The following is a 25,378-nucleotide window of genomic DNA, read 5'->3' on the forward strand; positions in this document are numbered from 1 at the left end:
GGGATGCGCAGCAGCACACAAACATGCCAAATATTAAAAATAAAAGGATTACAATGTAAAAGATTATTATTGTGTGCATAAAGATAAAAGTCCTTTGGTGGAATCTGGCTTTTCCCGTAGATGGTCTGCTCGCACACTTTAACCTCATGCATGAGCAGATCCGTTTCCTCACTAGAGAAGCGTTCTGTTTTTCCGTTTGAAAATTCCACCATGTACATAGCGAATCCGCCATGGCATGAGTGCAACTGACTTTTAAAGGGAATGGGAGATGAGACTCTGATTGGTTTATTGCACGTTACACCCAAAACACACCCATGACTCAGGACAACCATTTTAGACCATGCGCTGGGCACGGCAACCATTTTTCCTGTCATTAAACTTGCAAAAGTGGATTCGGACATATGCCACGTGCTTAGATCGTTAAAAATAGGGACCTATGTGTCATTGTCACCCAACACTGACCACAAAACATCAATTTGGTAACAGCATCACCTATTGGTCAAAAGTGATAAGCAATTAAATCATATTACTAGTGTATTTATGATTTTTCAGCCGTTTTGAGTAAAATCATCTAAAAATGTCTTGAATTACTCAGTGTTGCTGTAAGTCTGATGATTCCAGTCTGATGCTTGGCCCCTTAAAGGTAGGGTAGGCAATTTGTTTTATAAACACTTTTTGTTATACTGGTTAAAACTCTCTTCACATCCTGATAGCAATCAATAATAGAAGTGATATAAATATTAAAGTATGTACACATATCTCATGTGGACATCTCAGGACCAAAAAATGTTTGTCCAATCATTGGATTTGGTCCAAATGTCAACATATGTATTTCCATATCTCCGCGCACCCTGCTTGTGCAGACATCACACGTCATCAGCCTGTTCCATAAGGCTATGCAGAGTTGAAGACGAGTGCCGCAAAACAAACAGCAACCGCCTTTTACAGTTCCTCCTGAACCAAAACAACGAGCTTATGCTGCGTTCACGTTCATGTGTTGTAACCGTAATTATGAGATGGCAACCCGTAACATTCCCGATGCCTAGCCGGAGATGTCCACATCCTCAAGATTTATGTGTTTCTATGTCAACACTATCAATGCCAAAATTAATCTGCAGCAGTCAGGAGGTACAAGTAAGAGCTCTGTAAGTTGTTTACGTTAATTATTATTGTAATGTTATGTGCTTTGAGACATGAGGTAATTTAACGGTGTCTCTCATCTTGTGACAGTTTGCAGACTCTGCTATGTGTGTTCATGTTTTTTGGAGGAGGCGTGGCTTTGGAGAGCGCTTTGAAGGGAGGGTGGGATCTCATGCTTTCAAAGCTAGCTTGCTATTGCTAGCCTCTCCTGAATTGCCTACATTTAATTGCTGATTGCAGATATATTTAATTATTATTGGTGCTCAATTATTAATAACTGTTCTTATTATGATTTATTATTTTTGCTGCTAAATATTTTTTGATACTCTTCACCAGTAGTGTGTGTGTGTGTGTGTGTGTGTGTGTGTGTGTGTGTGTACTTATGTTTTTTTAGAAGGGCCAGCAGGTGTTTGATCAACAGTCAAACACATTTCAGTATGATACCATCTATTCTAATTCTAACAAGTATCTGATTGGCTATTCACAGATGAAGGGAAAGGTTATGACCTTTCTCAAATATGGTAATTCTGCAAAAAGTTCTCGGCTGATTGTGAGCTCTGCATATTTCTAAGATATTGAAAATAAAGAATGTGTGATTGCCAATCAGGATTGTTCTGGATCACTTTAATAAAGGCAAGTGGATAAACTATGGCTTAGCCATTAGGGATGTGCTTGAAGCCGAATACTTTATTCGAAAAGGCACGGAATAATGGCTTCAAAATGAATAATGAATTTTACCGAATAATAGAAAAAATATTGGGCAGACACAGTAACTCCTCGTGTTTGCTGAATAACAGGTGAGCCAGGGGATAGCACAGCACTATATTATACATAAACCTATAAAATCACTGCGCAATATAATGAGTGTGTGAAGTGAATGAGTGTAAAATCTATGAATGAAATGAGCGCAAATAGCAGCATTGCCGTCTCTGTGCGTCTCTCAGAAATCAGAGCTTAGCAAAAGTAATATCAACTAAAATACTACATCATTCACATTTTCTACTATTTGATATGAAATAAGCACAGCAAGATCGCAAATCAAATAGCTGGGTTGTAGTCTCTGCATGTCTCTCTGAAACCAGCTGTCTGTCAAGTGTAATATCAACTAAAATACTGAATCATACCATTTTCTAATATTTGATATGTTTTAATACTATTTGTATTACTTGTACTACTGCTTGTAAATGTTTTAAACCTTGTACTATATGATAGGCTACATGATATTTCTGTCTCAATCTCTCTCGGAGACGGCAAGCATTATCATTTCAGATTTATATTCATAGCAAACATTGTTTTAGCAGTTTTCAACCACTGGATATTTTCTTTTAACTCCCATGTTCTCTAATCAGCTAATTTATATAGAATCCGACTCAGTGGCATAGCAAGTCAGCCCTGGGCCCATATGCAAAACATTTTGAGTGGCATACCTCTACCCAAAAACTTTTCACAACCAGAACGGAGCTAACATAAGTAAGGGATAATCCATGGCTAGGTCTGCATTAAATGATTTTAATGCACGATGTGGAGGCAAAGAACCACTGATGCGAAGCGGAGACTGGAATGGTAAAAATGACTGTTATTTCGTCAGTTATTTTGTCTACAGGTTGTTAGAATTAGCATTCTGGCTACTTTAAATCAGACACCGAGATAAAGTAGTTTGGCAAGATTACATTTATTTGAATGAATTAGAGAGAGAGAGAGAGAGAGAGAGAGAGAGAGAGAGGGAGATTGTGCGTGTGAATTTGTGAATAGTCTCTATTAACAGTAAAGCTGTGTGTAAGTGTGTTGAATTACTTCAAAAAACAGCGATGCTTCCACTTTGTTGCTGAGAAATAAAATAGTAGTGAATCTATTTGTAATAAAAGTCACGGGCAGCATTGACATCAGCAGATGGGCTGGTATTGCAGAAGTTGGCTAATGGCAGAATATTTTTTATGACCTAATCCAGGTTTAACCACAGTTTAGTTGGAGTCACTGAAAGTCAAGATGAAAATGTGAAAAGTGGTTGAATGACAGATTATACTCTTAACTGCCAGCTAGCTCACACAACCCAGTTGAGAAGCACTCAGAAAATACACTGGACATGAAAATATATCGGTTTCACAGACAGTGAGGCCCTTAAGGGGTCGATGACATGATGTTGACTCATCAAAATAAAGAATCCAAAAGATCAAGACCAAAGTGAGTCAAGTCTGACAATGTTCAAAATTACAACACTGAGAAATCTCAAGATCCATAACCTCTGCCCTCCAACCATCTAACCCCGCAACCAACTGAAGTGCTGATATTGTTCTAAAATGCTTAGGACTCACAGATAGGTGTGTAGAACCATATTTTGGCTGTAAGAACAAACAACATCCATATGTGCATTCTACCTAGGAAATGCAATAGGCTACGTTACACAGCTTTAGAACATAAATATCATATATCAAAGTGACTGCCCTGTGTTTAGTTATTCTCTGCAGAGTGCACTACAATTGTAGAGTTTCTGAATGCATCAATAAGACAAAAGAAAAAAAAAAAGACCAGCAAAATCAATAATGAGTGACATAGAAATATATGGGTTTCCACATTGACATTCACCCACAAATTACAATTGTCATGTACTCACTATCATCTTATTTTCTTTCTTCTTTTTTCATTCACTTTTTTTTTTGTCCTTTTTCCTTTGGATTTGAGGATTTGCTTATAAAGATTTTTTTATTATTATTTGAATCTTTTTAATGTTGCCTCATATAAATAACAGAAAGATTATATAAAAAAATGACTTATATAATACGAAAGGTTATCTGGCGAAATGTCCAGGTTGCTCTTTTCTATTCAACAAAGGTGTATACTGTAGCAGCTTGAGCTGTCAAGCTCAAAAAAGGACAAAGAGAACCATAAAAGTACCGTAATAGTGATCCATACGATTTGTGAACGATATTCTAAATCTAAATCTTTTAAAGTTTTGTTTGAGAAATTTAAGCTGCTATTTGCTGAAAATATTGCCCTTACTGTAACTCTTAAATTCCACATTTGCACTCAATTCAACACATCACATCATTATTGGCCACAAGACCTCAAACCTAGCACAGCACATATTGAGACACAATCTTTGAATTAGCATCAGAGCAAATGATGACAAAGTTTTCACTAAAGGAGGCTTATATAGATGGCAACAACAGGAAATGAGTGACTCAGTCATCAGAGCAACTTCACTGAGTGTCTTATTTTTCCTCATCAGCCAATGCAAACACACACACACAGCCTCACAAACAGACACACTCAAAAACTGTGAGCCGAATAAAATCAAATCGAATTTTGACTGATGTCTAACATGTACTGTTACCTGAGTCTCTCTTCTTCCTTCTTACGGAGTTGCATGTCCCTCTGTACCACTCTGAGCACATGCTCTGCTTCATCATTGCTCAGACCGGACAGGTCCAGTTTACGTCCCATCACTGCTTTGGAGTCAAGGGTCAAAACGCTGGAACCACAGATGGTTGTCCTTAAATACTTTCAAGATAAAGCCTGGAAGTCACTGAGGAATAAAAGAGAAATAAAAGTCATTCTGTATTCTATAGGTCAAGGGTTTCTATAAGTTAGTGGCATCAAATCTTTAAAAGGCATTTGTTTTTTTCAGTTACATCTGTGAAATAATCAGTGTTTGTTACTTTTAGATGGACAGAAATCCTGATTACAAAGTCTATAACTCAACAGTGTTTTCACAGTTTTTGCCATGTCTGCTGAATTGTTTTGTATAATCTCTTTTAAACCATACATAAAACAAAACAAAAAAACACCACAAACAAAACAAAAAGCAAAAACAAATAAAATGCACACAAATACAATAAATAAATAATAAAATAAATATATAATAAAATAAAAATCCACACAGAAATTAACTGAAACAATTAAATTAACAAACAATTGTTTTTATTATTATTATTTTTTTAAATGCCATGGGGGGGCTATAACATATATAATTGAAATATATAAAAAAAAAACAGAAACAAACCACACATGCAATTACAAATGTCATAACTCAAATGTCATAGTAAGTCAATATTTCTCCACAGAGAGACCATATAAACATGAAACCATAAAATACATTTATATTAAAAAGTTCCTGAAATACAAGTCGGTTATCTTTAACAAGCAAACGGGCTGTCTGAGATAAGACCGGTACAGTGCACACGTGGATTTGGAGCTGCATTAATGTGCTACGCCAGGCTACAGTTATAGGGAGATTCTACCTGTGGGCCACAATGTCTCTCTCTCCTCTCTCCTCTCTCTCTCTCATTAAAGTCCTACATGGGGATAAAAGAGATCAAGACAATTCAGAATGGGCTCAGCAGAGGCAAACAATAAGAGAGAGACAGATAAGATAAAGTCAAGGGTGAGAGAAATATGTATTATAACAAATAGGAAGTCTACAGTACATTAGTCAGGATTTTTATAGGACATATCAAACATAGATATTTATTCTGCTAACTGAACTGTTGGGGTGCACATTAATGGGGGATAATGTGTGTGTAGCTGCTTATTGATGAAGAGCCATGAAATAAAATAGGAAACAAGAGTAGACTGTGTGGAAGAAGGTAGGCCAATTATAGGAAGAGACAGAGATGGTATTACAGAGAAGGAGAGGGGGAGAGATGCTGACAAAGAGAAGGAGAGAGAGTGTATGACGTTAAACGCAGCCTCTGGGTGATGACTCAGTCAGCTGTGCCCTTTAAGCTCCACCAATCACATTACACTCCACCTGTTTACAATCTTCTATTTCACACACATACAACAAAGACACACAAACATATAGGCAACTATTTTCTCGCCAGCATTTTTTTAATTATCAAAGATCCGGAAGTCTAATTTCACACACAAACACCCAAAACTCATCACACACCTCTATATTCACAGATCCTGAAAAGATTTTCACAAAGACCTTTTTCAGTCTGACAGATGCATCCAATAGCAATAGCACTAGCTAATGCATTTACTGAGAGAAAAATAGGAGGTAGTTTTACAGAAGGCTATAATAAAGACTTACTTTGACAAAACAGCATAATGCCCAGTTCACTTTGCAACTTATTCTGGACAAAAACATCCCACTTAATAAATCGCCTGATTGACGGTAAAGTCACCAACAAGAGTTCTTTTTGTTTTTACATATGGTTCTGTAGAGATTCAGTTCACCTGTAGAATTAAATCTGTGTAGGACTGAACTTGTTAATGTCTGAAAAACATACAATAAAAATTAAAATTTCCATAGGTTATAGACTAAGCTATAGCAGGCTAATCGGACACAACATGCTAGGCTGGTAATGTAACAGGTTTTTGCAAAACATAAGTGAACTAAACAATATGCAAAGAACAATAAATGTTTAAATTCACAATCTGTAGCACTGCTTATCATATGTAACATAATTTTAAAAAGACATATATAAAAAGACTTGTTATATATTTTAATTTTATTTATTTATTTATTTATTTATTGGACGGTGTGGAATGTAGTATTGGATGAAAAGAGAAAATATTCTGCAGGATGAGAAGCAATAATAACACGGCACAAGGGAATTTGTCTGCGACAGAGGAAGGTTGTTCTAGAGGCCACTGTCACAATCAAGATTCCTGGTGGAGATCTCAGCTGCAGCACATACATACAGTACACAATGACCCAATATAACCTTGTTGTTTTGTACTCACCATCTGTTCATAGTCAAAACTTTACTTACAGGCTACAGGTTATTAGGGGGTAAAAAAGAATTCATATGCCATTTAAACAGTGTCTATTCCCTTTTTAATGTTTTATTAAAACAACATTTTTTGAAGAAAATGTGAGTCACATGGTTTACCGTTTGTTGAGGCTGTATGATTTGAGGCATCCTTCACGTCCATAGCACACACAGCAATAGTAATTGTAATGTTGGCATTAGCAAGCACTAATCACTGCTCAAAGTGTTAATCATAATAGCATGAAGGTTAATTCACAAATGGGTCAAATTAAATTGTAACCGTAATTAAAAAAATAAACTAATTTTAGTGCACCTATGCCAATGGCAATGACCAGGTTTCATAAATAACAGTCTGCCACTTTCTTAGAAAGAGATCAGGTATAATTTTCCCTTACAAATAAAAAAAAAAACATAGTAATTCTCATGGAGTAATTCTCTAGTGTCATTTGGGTCATTTGTCTGCACTAAATTATGAAACTGGTGAGATAAGGAAAATGTGTTTTCTTTTAGGCTCAAACATAACTATCCCAAACATAAGTCTCCATTTCAGCTCATGCTGCAGTGTTTGATTCAAGTATCAATTTTCAGAGCAGCTCAAATACCCTGAGTGCAATTTCCCACTACACAAAAGAGTTGGATCACAGGATTCTAACCGCCGCCACTCACTAGACGCCATGGTATTGTGCTATAAATTAAAAATTTTGCCCATGATGTTAAAACTCATTTTGAGTACATTAAGGACATTATCTGGAAAGCACTGCATTTTAATGATTACTTTAGACTCACAAACGTTCAAAATCATGGACATCGGGAAAACATCTGCAGAACGCTGTTCTAACATTTTCTAACATTTTAATATTGTAGAGGATCAAAAACTCTAAACATTATCTAACAAACCACGACAAACCCATATAATATTAAATTATATAGTAATATAATCATCTAAAACTTTCTTCAATCCAACATAACACTTTAATATGCATGTCAGGGGTAATTCATAGGACCAGATAATGACCATTATCTCAATATAAACCACAACTGAACCTCCCAATGCAGGTCTTGTGTCACCCTGAAGGGGTTTATTTTGCAATTATGACTCAGCAGACTGCACATTGTCCCGCTTTTTACGTGACTACTTGGCAAATAAATAAATAAATGGACATGAAATATTGATTTGAGAAACACTAAACTATTAAATCGTACTCTCGTAATGGACAGTGGTCAATTAGGCAGTTAACAGTCATCATATAAAAATACTTGACCACAGAATGCTGAGATTGGCCAGTCAGAATTAAGTATTCCAAAGAGCTGTGTGATAAAATACTATAAAAAAGGTATATTCACAAATGCAGTGGTTAACTGGCTATGAAAATCCTACCAACATGCAATGTCTAAAATGGGTACTACTATGGGTAAAGTAAGTCACAAACTCTCCCTGCTCTTGTGACCAAATATCCTTTTTCACAACAGCACTAATAATCCAAAAGAACTCCTGTGACCCTGTCTTAACTGTGCATGTGTTCTGTACATCCCCAAAACAATGCAGCAAAAACAGCGAGCATTAGTCTGTCATTATACACTGTCATGCTGAATCAAAGCAGTTGTGCAGGTTGGCTCAATGCATGCAGAGAGGATGATTCATTGAGCTGCCTTCATCCACCCCTAACACAACTATGAGGCAAAATGAAGTGACACACAGATGTTATATTCACATGATGTATTTTCCGCAAACATAGCTCTGGGTGGTCAGCTGGGGTTTACAGTGCAATACTATTGCAATTGTGCAAAAAAGTATGAATGAATGTAAAAATAGCCAGCTCTCTCAAGGAAGAATACAGCATCACTGTGATCAGAAAGGAATAAGTATGGCAAGCTGTTGTAACATTTATTCCTATAAATTATATTTACATCTATTCATTCAGCAGATGGAAAATAATAAATTTCATTAGTATGCAAGCTAGAGCTGAAGTGAAATACAGAACAAGTTATATTGTAAGTGACGTTGTTCATGGTTGCACAGTAGCGAACAGTGACTCTTGATAGGCAAACAGCACAGTGAAAGTTATCACCAAAATAAAACAAAATGTTAAAAAATGCAAATCCTCATTACAAATAATTGCATCATCACACAATCGGTTTGTGCACTTCAGTGGAATATGGTGACAACTGGCCGGGTTGCAAAACGTATGACACACAAATCCATCAAAATTTAATGTAAGCCAATGCATCATGACAGCGCTCACGGCAAAGCAAATTAGCAAAAGACACCACACCACAGACAGTGAACAACAATTGTGGAATTTTGGAACCCACCACAAACAAGCAATGTTTATAATAGATAATATTATTAGATTGGCGCAGTGGCCAATTAAATTTATGTAACAGACTATAATAAATGTATGATTTATTTGGGAAAATTATAACTATTATGCAGAATTACAGCAAATGTGCATAATGGTGCTGAGTTGGTAAATTTACAGATTGACCAGTAATTCTGTAAAACGGCAGTTTTATCTAATAAAGCTTAACATATATAAAAATCATTGGGTAGAATAAAATCAGTTGGCATGGTGGCCTATTAGATTTTAAATAATTTACCCAAACAGCAAACAATTCCTGCAGAAAAGCTTTTGCATTTTAGTTGATGCTGTCATCCAGGGGTATTGCTTGTAATTCATGGGGTTGAAATGCTTTCAAAAGCTTTGCTTTTCTGCAGCAAATCAAGCTCTGGTATAGTTCTTCCTTTGCTGATTAACTCCAAATTGTCATTAAAAGTTAATCTTGAAAATGGTGTAGATAAAAAATTAGCAACAATGTCCTCCTCACTAATGTTACTTGCGGTTTCCATATACAGCGCTAGCTATTTTATCAGCTTTTTTCCCCTGATAATTTTACCCACAGCAGGCAGAACTTGTCAAAGGCCCTATTTTCACGATCTAAGTGCATGGTCTAAAGCGCACGGCGCAAGTGCACTTAGTGCACTTTGTCCGAATTCACTTTTGCTAGTTTAACGATGGTAAAAATGGTCGACGCGTCCGGCGCATGGTCTAAAAGGGTTGTCCCTATTCTTTTAATGAGTAATGGATGTGTTTTGGACGTGACATGCAATAAACCAATCAGAGTCTCATCTCCCATTCCCATTCAGTCGGTCACGTTCGACGTATGTCGGACAGACCGACGAATAGGAATCTCGCTAGAGAGGCCAAACTACTTTGAGTGTAACTACAACAAGCCAATGCACATTGGCATGCAATCATATGCATCAGCTGCTCGCCTCACAGCGTGGGTATATAATGAGCAGCAGGTGCGTTGCATCTTCAGCTTTTCGCTTTGGAGCCGAACCTTCATGGTGTCTACGGAGTGTGTGACGGAAAACGAGCCTCTTTTTTTTCTCGACTGCTCTTTTGTTGGTGCAGGCGAACAGCACTGCAGCAGGGTCGATCTCTCTTTTTTTTTTTTTTTGTTTGCCTGTTTTGAGCAACATCTCCAAAAGAAAGCCGTTCTCACGGCTGGTAAACGGTGCGCTGAAAAGCTGTTTTGACAGCTGGTAAGAGAGCGGCTTCAAAGAGAGAGTGCACACGACAGGCTGCACTTTCCCTGTCTGTGCTGCAGCAGCCATTCCCCTGCGTGCTTCGGTACTTAAAAGAGTTCAGTCCCTAAAAGAGCTTGCACAAGTAGATTCGCGTCTTTTTAAAGATGTCGTTCTACTTGTGTGTTTCTGGATGAGGTCGTTACCTGTCACCGCGGGATAGTCACCAACGCTGTATCGTGTGCCTGGGCTTAAGCCACGCTGAGGCGGCGTTTGTGGACGAGTCATGTACCCATTGTGGGAAGATGACCGTCTCGGAGTTGCGATCTAGACTCCAGTTCCTGCAAAGGGGCGGAGTCCCGGTGCCGCTGCCTCGCTCCAATCCTCCTCAGAGGGTTGCTTCGGGCAGCAGTGCTGGTGATCTGAGGATTACGGTGAGCGCGCTTCCTTCGGGGAACCAACCCCCTAGGAACCCTCATCCCTCCTGCACTCCGCAGCCAGTAGAGCTGCCGGGGGAGCGCGGTGGACCACCCCAGAGGTGTGTACCATCTGTATCCTTCGGAGCTCCCCAAGATGATAGGATGTCGATCGCTGCATCGGAGGGTGAGCCTGACACTTCGGGGGATGATGATTCGGCGCAGCTGCCTCCTTCGGGGGTGACAACTGTGCCCGATTCGGACCCGGAAATGATGGCTATGCTTGCCCGGGCCGCCAACAGGGTTGGGCTCGTGTGGAATCCTCCACCGTGTCCCGAACCCTCGAGGCTGGATGATTGGTTTCTCAGGGTGGCCAGGGCTGGTTCTCAGCCCCCCACCCCAGTTCCTTTCTTCCCGGAGGTGCATGAAGAGCTCACTGGCACGTGGACGGCATCTTTTACTGCCCGAAACCGTGTCGGTGGGTCCTCCTCCCTCACCACCCTTGATGGCGGGACGGCTAAGGGTTATACGCGCTTATACACGCTAAGGGTTATACGCGGTTATACACGCATACCATCCGTCCCCAGGATTGGTTTGCAGCGATCGGCCTGAAGGACTCGTACTTTCATGTCTCGATTCTTCCGCGACACAGGCCATTTCTGCGTTTTGCGTTCGAAGGTCGAGCATATCAGTACAGAGTCCTACCCTTCGGGCTGGCCCTGTCTCCCGGCGTCTTCACGAAAGTCGTGGAGGGAGCCCTTGTTCCCATGAGAGAACAGGGTGTTCGCATCCTCAACTATCTCGACGACTGGCTCATTCTAGCACAGTCCCAGGATCAGTTGTGCGAACACAGGGATCTGGTGCTCAGACACCTCAGCCAGTTGGGTCTTCAGGTCAACTGGGAAAAGAGCAAACTCTCCCCTTTGCAGAGGATCTCTTTTCTCGGTATGGAGTTGAATTCGGTCGAACAGATAGCACGCCTCACAGAGGAACGTGCTCAGTCGGTGTTGAACTGCCTGAATACATTCAACGGCAGGACAGCAGTTCCACTGAAATTCTTTCAGAGGCTCCTGGGGCATATGGCAGCCGCAGCGGCAGTAACCCCGCTCGGTCTGCTTCATATGAGACCGCTTCAACACTGGCTTCACGGCCGAGTCCCGAGATGGGCGTGGCAACTCAGGAGTGCCGCCAAGCCTTCAGCCCGTGGTCAGACCCCTTGTTTCTTCGGGCTGGAGTGCCCCTAGAGCAAGTGTCCCGCCATGCTGTGGTATTCACAGATGCCTCTGCCACCGGCTGGGGTGCAACGTACAACGGGCATGCAGTGTCAGGGGTGTGGACGGGCCCCCATCTGCATTGGCACATTAACTGCCTCGTCGGTCTGTCCGACGTACGTCTCCGTTCCCTCCTTCAGGGAACGAGGGTTACCTTTGTAACCGAGACGTTCCCTTTAAAATCCGGGTTTTTTAATATTTGGCATGTTTGGGTGCTGTGTGTGTAATAAGCAGAGTGTACGCGCATTGTGCACTCGCCTATAGGCACATATTACTAACGCGCTCTTTAAATAAAAAAATAAATATTTCAGCATTGACTTTAGACCAGGTTTTAGTTGGTCAATTGCGCAGTCTAATTTAGTTGGCTCAAAATAGCAACGTGCCAACACTGCACATGAACACACCTCGTTTTCAGCACAGCATGCCTAGGGCGCACAAATGGCCGCAAATGCATTTGCTATTTAAACAACGTGGCGCAGGGTGTGAAAATGATAAGTGCGTCGAGCTGAAACTAGCAAAAAACACTTGTGCCGGGTGTATGATAGGGCCCATAAAGTTAGTGATAACAAACCCAACTCATTTAGAGGGGCGATTTGATTGGTCCATTTTACTGTCATTTGAAAATTAGTCTGTCATTTACTTACTATTGCTTGGCCCTCTGTAATTTAATAGCTGGACCACCTACCACAGTGCTGTAAGCTTTAGGTGGAAAAATTCTAATAGGAAGAAAAGAGGAGTCTTTCATTTAATTTTTCACATTCCAACACAAAATGAATAGGCAGTTTTGAAGAGTTTATTTCCTCAAAAATATCTTATAGAACTGATGACTTTTTATTAAACTTTTTATTAAAAAGTTTTTAGATGTTAAAATATTATTTAAAAGTTTTTTAAATAATATTTTTACAATAACCTCTACACCTGCGTGATGAATCCATTCTTCAAGCAGAAGGAACTGTATGCAATATTTTGAATGATACCAATCCACAATCTGACTTCTGACTTGTGATGCAGCCTGGAATTAAACCACACCATGTTGCTTCATTTGGCCAGAACTGGCCCACATTTTGGGTTCTTTGCCACTGTCGCCTCTGGATTGCTTGGTTGAGGACACATAACATTCAACAATATTATTGATCTGACTGCACTGACACTATTTGATGAGAACTGAGCTGGATGATGACATCACTATTTTATGCAGAGCTACTTTATAGCTGAATTGAACTAATTTAATAATTGATTGATCTTTACAACGGAACTGATTTAACACTGAACTGACTTCAGCTGAACAATGACACTTATTTTATTGCTGTGTGCTTAACAGCGAATTGAACTCTGTTTGTATAATTGAATCATTATTTTCCAGTTGATCACTTTAAAGCTGCTTTGAAACAATCTGTATTGTATAAAGTGCTATAAAAATAAAGGTTGACTTGACAATAGGTTATTCCTCACTGAGGGCCTAGAGGGCCCTGATTGTTCTCCTCTGTGGTTGTGAATTAGTTAAGTGCTTGTGGAAGAGGTGTGGCTTCAGCATTCGAATAGTAACTAGAATCTATAGTCATATATTAGTACATTCTTTCCTACTAGTCATTATCTACTAATTCCATATTTAGCAATAGCAATAGAAACTTTATTTATATAGCACAATTAAAACAACACAAGTTAATCAATGTGCTTTACAATGTCACATAGAAAAACAAGTATCACACAGGCAAAACATATCATAACATTGACACTGATTAAAAGCTATTGAAAACAACAGAATCTCCTTTTTGACTCAGATGTGTCCTTGGAATTTTGAGTAACTTCAGAGTTGCTGATCTCAAAGTTCGTCCAGTCTGATATTCAATTAAGAGATCTGGGAGATAAGGCTGGTGCAAGTCCATGCAAGGATTTGTACACAAATAACAGAAGTTTAAAATCAATCCTATAATACACTGGAAGCCAATGCAGGGAGACCAGGGTAGGGGTAAAATGTTCAAGTTTTTAAATACCCATTAAGAGTGCAGCAGCAAAGTTTTGAACTTTTTGCAAATAAAGAGATAGATGACTGAATAATTCCCTTATATAATGTATTGCAATAGTCAAGTCTTGATGTAATCAAAGCATGAATTGCAATTTCAAGGCCTTTAAACATCAAACATGATTTCATCTTAGCTAGATTGTGTAAGTGAAAAAAACTTGACTTTACAACATAATTTATCTGTTTATCCAGCTTTGGAGAGCTGTCAATATACACACTTAAATTTCAGACACGTTTTGACGCAAGGTGACAAAAAGCCAAAATCTAGCTGTGCTGTACCCCTGACTCCACTAGAACCAAAAACTATAATCTCAGTCTTGTTTTCATTTAGATGTAAAAAATTAGAAGCCAACCATGCTTTAAGATCTACAAGACAGGCCATAAGGTTCTAAACCATTTTCATGTGATAGTGGCAAATAAGCTTGTACATCATCAGCGTAGCAGTGAAAAGCAATATTATATTTCTTGAAAATATTTCCCAAATGAATCATATGAAGAGAGAATAAAATAGGAGCAAGGATGGAGCCTTGAGGCACACTACACATGATTGGTGCTGATCTAGAGGAACAGGCCCCAATATTCACTACCACACTTCTACCAGTCAGATAGGATTTAAACCACTTCAGGACCTTCCCCTGAACCCCCTATGTGGGGTTTCTCCAACCGTAAGAGCATCACTGAGTGATCAAGTGTGTCAAAAGCAGCAGTTAAATCTAATAAAAATAAAAAGCAGTTAAATCTAATAAATCCTACCTATTAATAAGACACTATAATATATCTTAATTATTACTACAATCTTATAAGAAAAGGTTCTATATAGAACCTTAAAGGGTTTCTGTCAGGTGCGTCATATTTAGAACCTAGGGGTTCCCATCATATGATCATTTTATGGATTTATCTTTAATTAATTAATTTGTTTTAATTCATTTTTTTTATTTTTTATTATTTCAATTAAATTGTATAAATTAAACAGCTTGTAAATATACTTTATCAACAGAAAAAATCTAAATAACTTGTTAAGCATGGAAGTATTATGCAATCATTTAAGACATTTATCCTTATATAGAACCTTTTTGGCATAAAGGGTCCTTTAAAATTGAGTCAAGAAACCTGGTTCTACATATAGAACCCTACTGAACCATATCCTGTAGAACCATAACTAATATCGCATTAGCTACAGCTGCTTTATACTTGTCACATACAGACAATTACTTTGAATGATGTATAGTTTAATGTAGAAAATACTAGAAAATGATACATATTAATGGATAATGACTGGTAGCAAAGAAAGAAAAATACTAGTAGCCTATGTATTTAGTTTTTACAAATAAAACTAATGAATTTGCAGATTACTAAAGTAAGTAGGCTACTAATGACACGAAACAGAAACTAGTTCGTTTTAATAACTGAATGTAAAAACGGCTTGCCATAGGCAGAGGACTAAATGTGTCAGGTGCACCTAGCACACTTTGCATGTAAAACAAATCAATAAGTGTAATATACACGTGGGTCATATACACAAACATTCACGTCTCTTCATCCCCTCCTTGTACTGGGCAATTATACAATCCACACAGAAACTTTTGCACATTCATTAACGATTCAAACAGCTCACGCAATAGGATCCAAACAGAATCAATGTGGCATTTGCACAAACTTACGTGAAATAAACATCCGCGGGATGTCCGCAGGCTACAGACGTCCACGCACTGAAAGCGAGGCGGGTTTGGCTCGGTTAACTTCCATTGATCGGTGATATGTGATTTCCCACGCAGGCACACACACAGTCACGCGCTTTGACTTATGGGGCGCCGACTGGTGCGAACTGATTTACAGGATTTCCGTCTATTTACAGCAATATATTTCTGCAGCGGATAATTTATTGTTTGATGAATAAATGAAACGGCTAATAATTGATTAGCCCTTTATCAGACAGCTTTCTTTCCCCCCTCATTGTGGCTATCTCTTCTCATACACATGGTGACATCCAGCGGCTGCTTGCATCCTCCTCCAGCACCTGAGCATCCCGCTGATCAGCCAATCACAGCGTAGGGTTCAGCCCGTTATTGAAACATCCACTAACACACGCAGAACCAGGCTACTCCACTACATCCTCTCTCAAAGTAAAGGCAAATGAAAAGCGAGGTAATCGAATTGGTAATGTTGCAGTGCATATCAGAGAGCTTAATTAAAATAAAGCCGTAAAATTGCATTCATTTGGCATTACTGGGAGTCCAGGAACTTTCAGCTAGTTAATATGAGTAACTCAGTTATTAGATGGATTGACGAAAGGATGAAGGTATATGTTAAAAGGAATAGTTAATTAGACTGAAGAAGAAATGAATGATGGATGGATAGATAGATTTACCCTACCCTTTCATAAATCTAATTAAATCTAAAAATCTTATTTAATAATAATTATTAAATAATAATAATAATAATAATAATAATTACCATTAAGCCCAGATGCAGTGTTTAAATCAGAAAGTTAAATCATTCATAAAATGTATTGACTGATTTTTTTTTACATTTAAGCAAGGTTTAAAAGTATCACTTGCCAAGCACCAAATGTTTCAAATCAGACTTTGACAAGTAAATAAAATAGATGGTATTCATGGCTGGTTTTCTCAATTTACCTGCTATTGGCAGGTGACAAAAGGCTCTGAAAAAAAAAAAAAAGGAAAAAAAAGAAACTCTGGATATATGTGAGAGGCCAGTTATAATGTCTCATATTGTCTGGACCTTTAAATCACACTGTAAGATGAGGAGACATAGACAAATAGATAGAAATGACAGAAAGCACTTCTGTTGTTTGTGACTCTCATTAACACATTAAATGTCAACACACAAAGTCTCAACAGTCTAATCTATCAGTGCTGTATCCATACAACCTGTAAACACATTCCTCACGGTGGTGGTTTGGAGAGCAGCCAGAAAGAGGATCAAATAAAAAGGCAAGACAACTCTCAGCTCCTTATCGCTACAGTGCAGTGGTGGAAACTGCTGAGAGCAGCAGGCTTCAGAGGACTAACTAAAGTGCTTCACGGTGGATGTGAAGAAAATAACAGAAGAGAATTAGGATAAACAACATCCACAGTTCAAATATTTCACAAACAGCCACTTCCAACTGAGCATGACAGAGATTAGGGAATCCAGCTGCTGCTCAGATTCACTCAAGCCCATTCATCTGAGGGAACATGTACAGAAGAGACTTCTGTATCCATACAAATTATAAACATTGATCTTGTAAAACTGTGGTCGTTATCATACATACTACATACTATTTTCAAAAGAAAGTAGTCAGTGCATATTGTCTACAGAATGCAAATTTCATGTATGCATACATTATAGCTGTATAATAAGCATATACTAATAGCACAGTAATAATTCAGTCTGATTAGATATGTGGTTTAGTAATCATTTTCTTATTTTACTATAGAGTGAATAAGATATAGAGCACCCAACTAGTGAAGTGTAATACAAAAACAAAACAAAACAAAACAAAACATGGCATTTCTGTTATTTTTGGACACAATACACCACAAAATGGTCTTAGGATTTGCACCCTCAATTAAACTTGAGACAAAGGCACAAATGCAATTTTTGACCCAAAAAAATAAATAGACTCTAAATGTTATATTATATTTGGTCATAAATGTCTAAACTTTCCTATAAATGTTAAGGTCCCATTGTAATAAATGACCAGAAATGTGACAAAAAATGCTCTAGAACAAAGGGTTCAAAAGTTATTTGAAAACTGAATTTTTTAATTGGTGGTGGTGCTAAAAAGTTGGTTCTAGAGACTCCAAAGGTGGTCAGATTACTATCCAGGACTGCGTAATTTCATAATTTTAGAAGGTACAGTTCATAGGGCTGCCATAAACTCCCAGTGGGGAGGAATAATAACAATAAAGAAAGCCAGATACAACAGTGGCTATGGTGCCTTTGGGCCTTGGCCCCTAAGAAAACTGTCCAGCCATTAATTAAGCCTCTCTGGTTGCTGAACGGGTTAGGTGACATACATGTATTGCTCTGAAAAAAATCTGGTCATTAATTGGTATGATATATTAATCTGATTACCGAATATACAAACACAAAGTATAACAAATGTATCTGGTATAATGGGACTTACAATCCGAATTCCGGAAATGTTGGGACGTTTTTTAAATTTGAATAAACTGAAAACTAAAAGACTTTCAAATCACATGAGCCAATCTTTTATTCACAACAGAACATAGATAACATAACAAATGTTTAAACTGAGATATTTTACACTTTTATCCACTAAATGAGTTAAAATTTGATGCCTGCTACAGGTCTCAAAAAAGTTGAAACAAATGGCTGAAAAAGCAAGAAATTTTTAAAAAGATTCAGCTGAGAGAACATCTAGCAACTAATTAAGTTAATTGATATCAGGTCTGTAACATGATTAGCTATAAAAGGGATGTTTTAGAAAGGCAGAGTCTCTCAGAAGTAAAGATGGGCAGAGCTGTGAAAGAGTGCGTAAAAAGATTTTGGAATACTTTAAAAACAATGTTCCTCAACGGCTTTGCAAATCTCATCATCTACAGTGCATAACATCATCAAAAGATTCAGAGAAACTGGAGAAATCTCTGTGCGTAAGGACCATTATTGGATGCCGTGGTCTTCGTGGACTGCATCACTCATCGGCATGATTGTGTCAATGACATTACTAAATGGGCCCAGGAATACTTCCAGAAACCACTGTCGGTAAACACAATCCACCGGGCCATCTGCAAATGCAAACTAAAGCTCTATCATGCAAAAAGGAAGCCATATGTAAACATGGTCCAGAAGCACCGTCGTGTCCTGTGGGCCAAGGCTCATTTAAAATGGACTGTTTCAAAGTGGAAAAGTGTTCTATGGTCAGACGACTCCAAATTTGACATTCTTGTTGAAAATCACAGATGCCGTGTCCTCCGGGCTAAAGAGGAGGGAGACCTTCCAGCATGTTATCAGCGTTCAGTTCAAAAGCCAGCATCTCTGATGGTATGAGGTGCATAAGTGCATACGGTATGGGCGGCTTGCATGTTTTGGAAGGCACTATGAATGCTGAAAGGTATATAAATGTTTTAGAGCAACATATGCTCCCCCCCCAGACGATGTCTATTTCAGGGAAAGCCTTGTGTATTTCAGCAGGACAATGCAAAACCACATACTGCAGCTATTACAACAGCATGGCTTCGTCGTAGAGGAGTGCAGGTGCTGAATTGGCCTGCCTGCAGTCCAGATCTTTCACCTATAGAGAACATTTGGTGCATCATTAAACGAAAAAGGACCACGAACTCTTCAGCAGCTGGAAACCTATATCAGGCAAGAATGGGACCAAATTTCAACACCAAAACTCCACAAACTCATAACCTCGATGCTCAGACATCTTCAAACTGTTTTGAAAAGAAGAGGAGGTGCTACACCATGGTAAACATGCCCCGTCCCAACTATTTTGAGACCTGTAGCAGGCATCAAATTTGAAATGAGCTCATTTTGTGCATAAAATTGTAAAAATTTCTCAGTTTAAACATTTGTTATCTATGCTCTATTATGAATAAAATATTGGCTCATGTGATTTGAAAGTCTTTTAGTTTCATTTTATTCAAATTTAAAAAATGTCCCAAAATTTCCAGAATTCGGGTTGTACAAATAATGATTGTACACAATAACATTCATGCATTACACAATGTGGAAACAGGAAAGACACTTGTAACACAGATCCACCGGATTGCATGGTCAGTCTCGAGAGCAATTAAGGAATTAGTGCTTTTCTCAAGGGTACAGTGTGTGATAGAGGGAAATTGTGATTTCAGCAACGTTTCAAGCCCTAGATGATTGTTGCTCTTTCTGCTTGGAATTGAATCAGATTGACATGGCAAAACAATTATGGCTAATCACCTTGTTCACCTTTTTCCATTATAGGGATTACAAAGGGAACATCCTGTAAAATTATCTAATTACTGATGTTTGCTGAAGTCAGCACACCTAGAACTATCTAAACATCTTAGTAACAACCTAAAACACCTTTGCAATTACATAGCAACACCCGGGCAACCATCCACAGCACCCTAACATTATTGTGAAAACTCAATATTGCTTTAAAATATATTTTTAGGAATCAATGAATAGTTTTAGTGATAAAACTTCAAACAATTATACTATAGGCCAATATATTTTTTCCTATCTTACATTTTAGAGGCGTTCAATCCTTGTCACCTGTTTTTAATCAAAAAAGTTTAAAAAGGTCAAAGTTTAGCTTTTGTAATCTTAAGATTGTAATCTTGTATGTGTGTGTGTGGCTGAAAGTGGATAATCTGCACTGCTGGAATGTTTAAAGCTCTTTTCTACTTGCTTACCTTTGATTAAACGCTCCCTGTAATACTTCAAACTGGAGTAACTGGGCCACGTATCCTCAAAAACAGGGCAGCCATTGATTTATGAGATAAACAGCTCAGGTGGGCCCAGCAGTTTAAATTCAAACACTGTTTGGTGGATATATGTTACAGAAGCCCACTTCCACCTGAAAATAAATAAGGCAATTTGTTATGTTCATGAGAAAAATTGTATTGTTGACTACTATTTTAAAGTGTTGTGTTCTGATGTAATGTGTGAAGAACGTCAAGTTTGAAACATTACAAGCACAGTGACTATATTAACTTCTGACTCACAGACTTGTGTGGTGGATTTGGTGGTTGACAGTGGGTCTTCCGTATCTATCCTGCCTTACACATCACTTATGCATTACAGTAACGTTGTGCTGTCGCAGTCCACAGCCAGGCTTGTGGCGTATTCAAATACTTAAATTCGAGTGGTTGGATGGTTGTTGGTGGTTTCTGGTGGTTGGTTCATTGTGGACAAAGGGACACCACTCATAGGGAGGGACCTAATGTCTGTACTGTATGTGAGGATTGAAAACAATCAAACTAATGCCCTTCCTGAGCCAGTCAGTGCACGGTTGCTGAGTCAACGGAGTTTGGATGTGCTAAAAACTTTATACACCGCGTAAAGCTGGATGAAACCATCACAGCTGTGTGCCAAAAACATCTCAGGTTACTTGAGAGGAGGGAACGAGAAATTGCGTTGAAAGCTGACACAGTGGGGAAAACTCCCTTTCACCGAAATGCTGAAGCCTGATTGAATCACGCTATTGTACTTGCAATAGTCAATGGCGCTCAAGCGCAGGAAGGCTCGGCCACTATATAAGTCCGCACTGAGCGCTATTGTGTTTGGATCTTTCTACTGAACAATAGCATACAGCAAAGATTTAAATGTTTTTACACAGCAGCTTATGCAAAGTCTCGTTTCCTCCTCTCAGAGAACCATGGTTACGTGAGTAACCCGAGACCTTCCCTTTCGAGATCAATCTCTCGACATTGTGTCGAAAGCTGACATATAGGCTGACATATAAAAACCCTGCCATGTAAAAATAACACACTAAACACTACCCCAAATGTAATAGAATAGTTGAACGGTAGTGAATATAGCTCAGATTCAGGCAAGTGAGAGCAGCAAGCAACTGACCGTTTGCAAAGACCCGCCCCCTTTAGTTACCGTTGCTATGCCGATCTCTCGCCGCACATCATGTTCTCACGCAGTGAAAAATACATCGCGGAGCAAAGAGGACACTGACAATGCGTCGACAGACAAGACAGAGCAGGTTACTTTTGATATGAAACAAAGTCTCAAATTTCAAATTTTGTCATTTTTAAAGAAATTTAAACAATAAATAGCGTATTGTAGCTCTTTAATGTGTTGTGACAGATCGCTGTAGCGCCTCAGTTGAAACAGCTCGTGAACCGATCATCTGTTCTCTTCCTAGTTCATTTATAGCATCAAATAAACATGATTGAACATCATTAGGAATGTTGTTTCAATTGCGAAAAGACGTCAGTACACACCATTTTTCAAGTTCAAGTCCACCTACATTAATCTGCTAACTCCCCTGACTGCTTTGTCAGACAAAATGGCGGATTTGGCGTTATGATTGGTTAGATCGCCTGTCAATCAAACTCCTGGCAAAGGGTCAATTGCCACGCCTCTCCCAGATACCGGACCTAGTTGAAACACTCAACCAAGCAGTTGGCAACCGGCCAAGACAACACCGGCACCTTCAGCATCACTCAACACAGCATCAAGTCACAGTATTAGATAGTGTAGGGAGGTAATTGCAGCAACAATAATGTAACTGTGCACTTATGACATAAAAAGCTTTGACAAGCAGAATAACAATCATTTAATTAGCTGATAAGCTGATTATTTACCATTATGAGAGTAAAATGAAATATAATGCCTAATGGAGGGGCAGGCAGCTTTCCAAAACATGTGGCGCAGAAAACAAGGGATTTCAAGTTTATAGAATCTAGCAAAAGTATTCTGCGAACACCATCCCGCTGTTAAGCAAATGTCCTGAATAGACATACCCTTTGACCAAGCCCAAGATCCAAGCCAAACGTTTAGTGGAGTGTGCACGAATACCTATAGGACAGTCTGTCCCCTTTCTTAGCACCCCCATAGCAGACGAATGGTGCTCTGACAAGCGAAAGGAGCTAGTTCTGTCCATATAAGCATGCAGCGCTCAAACATGGCACAGTGGGGATTCACGGGACTCTCCCTCCGCGGCTGGGTCAGGATAGTCAAATGCTTGAAGTGTTATAACCTGTGGTCTGAACAGCGTTGAGAACACTTTGGGTGTATACCCTCACCTAGGGGTAAGCCAGTCGTCCGCCCTGAACTCCATATAAGCACTGTTAACCAAGAGAGCTTGCACATCTCCTACTTGCTTCCCACATGCTAGCACAAGCAGCAGTGCTGTCTTAAATAAGAGCACTTTCAACTCACTCATGTGAAGCGATTCGAAGGATGGTGTTGACACCGTTCTGAGTACTAAAGACAGGTCCTAGACTGATATGAAACAAGGGCGGGGAGGATTCAACTACCTTGCGCCCCACAGAAAACTCGTTATTAAGAGTGTGCTTGCCAACTGAGCGTCCCTTAATAGTGGTATGAAGACAGCTATAGTGGCTACATATACTTTTAATGTAGAAGGTGAGTTTCCTGCATCCAGCCGGTCCTGCAAAAAAGTCAGAATCACCGGTATGGAGCAGGTGTCAGGGATCTCGTCCTTTGCCGTGCACCAAGCTGAAAACACTAGAGGTCTTCACGGGCCCAAAGATTCATACCCGAACCCTTAGAGACCCGTAAATGTGCAACTGACCTGGACCTGTCAATTATTTGAAAGTTGGTATGGAGCAGGTGTCAGGGATCTCGTCCTTTGCTGTGCACCAAGTTGAAAAACACTAGAGGTCTTCACGGGTCCAAAGATTCGTACCCGAACCCTTAGAGACCCGTAAATGTGCAACCGACCTGGACCTGTCAATTATTTGAAAGTTGGACTCAGACCCATGCAGAACCGAGAAATGCCATAAATGTACTACCCGGAACCAATGCGGACCTGTCAATTATTTGAAAGCTGGACCCTAACCTGGCTGGGAAGACACAGACCCGACTTGACATAATCGGCACATGTTCCACAGCAAATTGCTATTAACAAATCAATAAACAAGTTGCGAAAATAAAACTTTTTGTCTTACCTAATATTAGCAGCCTTCTCCCTTGTACCTGAGACCCTTGTACACTGGAGACTACCTGAAATATAGAAACCTGAAATATAAGCATTGTAACGCAATTTGAGCGTAATAGGAAACATTCATGTGACAGGTCATCTCAGATTTTGTTGCTGATTTGAAATATGTTATTTAAATGTGAGTGTGCAAGGCTGCAAGCAGATTTTGAGATTTGATCATGGCCAGGTGTTCTCCAATCAGCTCGGGTATTACACACAATGTTAAACAGACCTGGGTCAGGTTGGGTCCCGGGTCCTCCGTGAAGACCTCTAGACCACACTCAAAAAGCCGGCCTGCCATTGCATAGGGCTCCCCAGCCGCTCAGCGACGCATCTGTGGTGATCTTTTTCCATCTGACCACCCTGCCCATGCTGATCCTCTGCTCGAACATGGTCCTGTCGAACCAAGAAGACAGCTAATAACAGTACATGCATTTTCCCCTCTTTCCACTCTCTCCGTGGACACTACAGCTCTGGCTGATCTTTCAGCCAGAGCTGTAGTGACCTCATATACAGCAATCCAAAGTGGCGAACAGAAGCTGCAGCCGCCATCAGACCCAATAATCTCTGGAAAGTTTTCAGGGGAATGGCTCTGCCCTGACAAAATATGGTCAAAGCATTGAAAATGGTCTGAACCCGCTCTGCTGACAGCCACACATTCATTGAGCATGAGTCTAAAATCATTCCCAGGAAAGTGATGGACTGAGAAGACTGAAGCTTGCTCTTTTGCATGTTCACTAACAGGCCAAGGCAAGCTAACTGCGTGAGAAATGCACAAGATGAGTGAGAGTAGCACCATGCCCGGGTGAGTTTTTCATGTAGCTCTGGGAAAAATGCCGCCGATCTTTGAGCGGCAGCTTACTGGCAGCGCACTTGCAGATAGGAACCATGCATCCACTTCTTAGATGGCTGATCCAGGGCTGACCATTCCAAAACCATCTCTGCCACCATTTCAGAGAGGATATTCATAAGCTTCTCATCCAGGGGGGTCACGGGTGGAACGCTGTCATCAACGACAGTCTCTGACCAAGTGCCTGGGTCAGAGGCATTAGTTGACATCAAGTTGTCCTCCCCAGATCTGAAGGAGACCAGGTCTCATGCTTCAGGTGAAGGGTGACAGCTGTCCTCCGCGTAAGAGACCGGAGGCTGTGGAGGATGATGAGCACACGGGCGCTGAGCTGGTGTAAGCTGATCGTGAGAGCCACCTGACTGAGGTCGCCGGTCTGCAGCTCAATGGCGATGGGAAGGGGAGGCGCAACAATGAGTGGGTTGCTGAAGACTGCAGCAAGCCTTGCGCTGAGAGTCTTGATTGACACATCCTCGCAAAAGTGGCAATCAGATCTCTACATGGCTGCCTCGGCATGGGTGTGGCCCAGGCACAGAATGCACTGATTGCACGATGCGCAGGTGTGGCATCCTCGCAGTGACATTCTTCGCCACCAGATGGCAAGAGGGGAATTCCCATCTTTATTCATTAGCTCGGCATGAGTATCCACAGTGAAAACAACACACTCAAGTTAAGGAGAAAGATTCAAAGGCAATAGCGCTCAGCACAGACTTATATAGCTGCTGAGCCTTCCCGCGCTTGAGTGCCATTAGCTATTGCAGGTGCAATAGCGTGATTCAATCATGCTTCAGCATTTTGCAG

General features: G+C 39.8%; 1 protein-coding gene across 6 annotated transcripts in view; it reads right to left on the reverse strand.

Annotated features, from left to right (window-relative positions):
• The window catches only part of myripb (myosin VIIA and Rab interacting protein b), a 198,875-nt gene extending 174,327 nt beyond the window's left edge, over positions 1–24,548 (reverse strand). The window contains exons 1-4 of one of the 6 annotated variants that reach the window (XM_051882722.1): positions 23,963–24,548; positions 23,699–23,753; positions 20,465–20,628; positions 4,472–4,663 (exon numbers count right to left, since the gene is read on the reverse strand). In XM_051882722.1, coding sequence (XP_051738682.1) covers positions 4,472–4,581 — 110 coding nt within the window. In that variant the 5' untranslated portion in view covers positions 4,582–4,663; positions 20,465–20,628; positions 23,699–23,753; positions 23,963–24,548. Of the gene's footprint in view, positions 1–4,471; positions 4,664–5,378; positions 5,519–15,757; positions 16,110–20,464; positions 20,629–23,698; positions 23,754–23,962 lie in introns of those variants that run through there. The other 5 variants (XM_051882721.1, XM_051882724.1, XM_051882720.1 and 2 more) reach the window with 5 other exon arrangements.
• Positions 24,549–25,378: the final 830 nt, after the last annotated feature.

The sequence above is a fragment of the Ctenopharyngodon idella genome, chromosome 23, assembly GCF_019924925.1.
Source record: "Ctenopharyngodon idella isolate HZGC_01 chromosome 23, HZGC01, whole genome shotgun sequence".
Classification (NCBI taxonomy): Eukaryota; Metazoa; Chordata; class Actinopteri; order Cypriniformes; family Xenocyprididae; genus Ctenopharyngodon; species Ctenopharyngodon idella.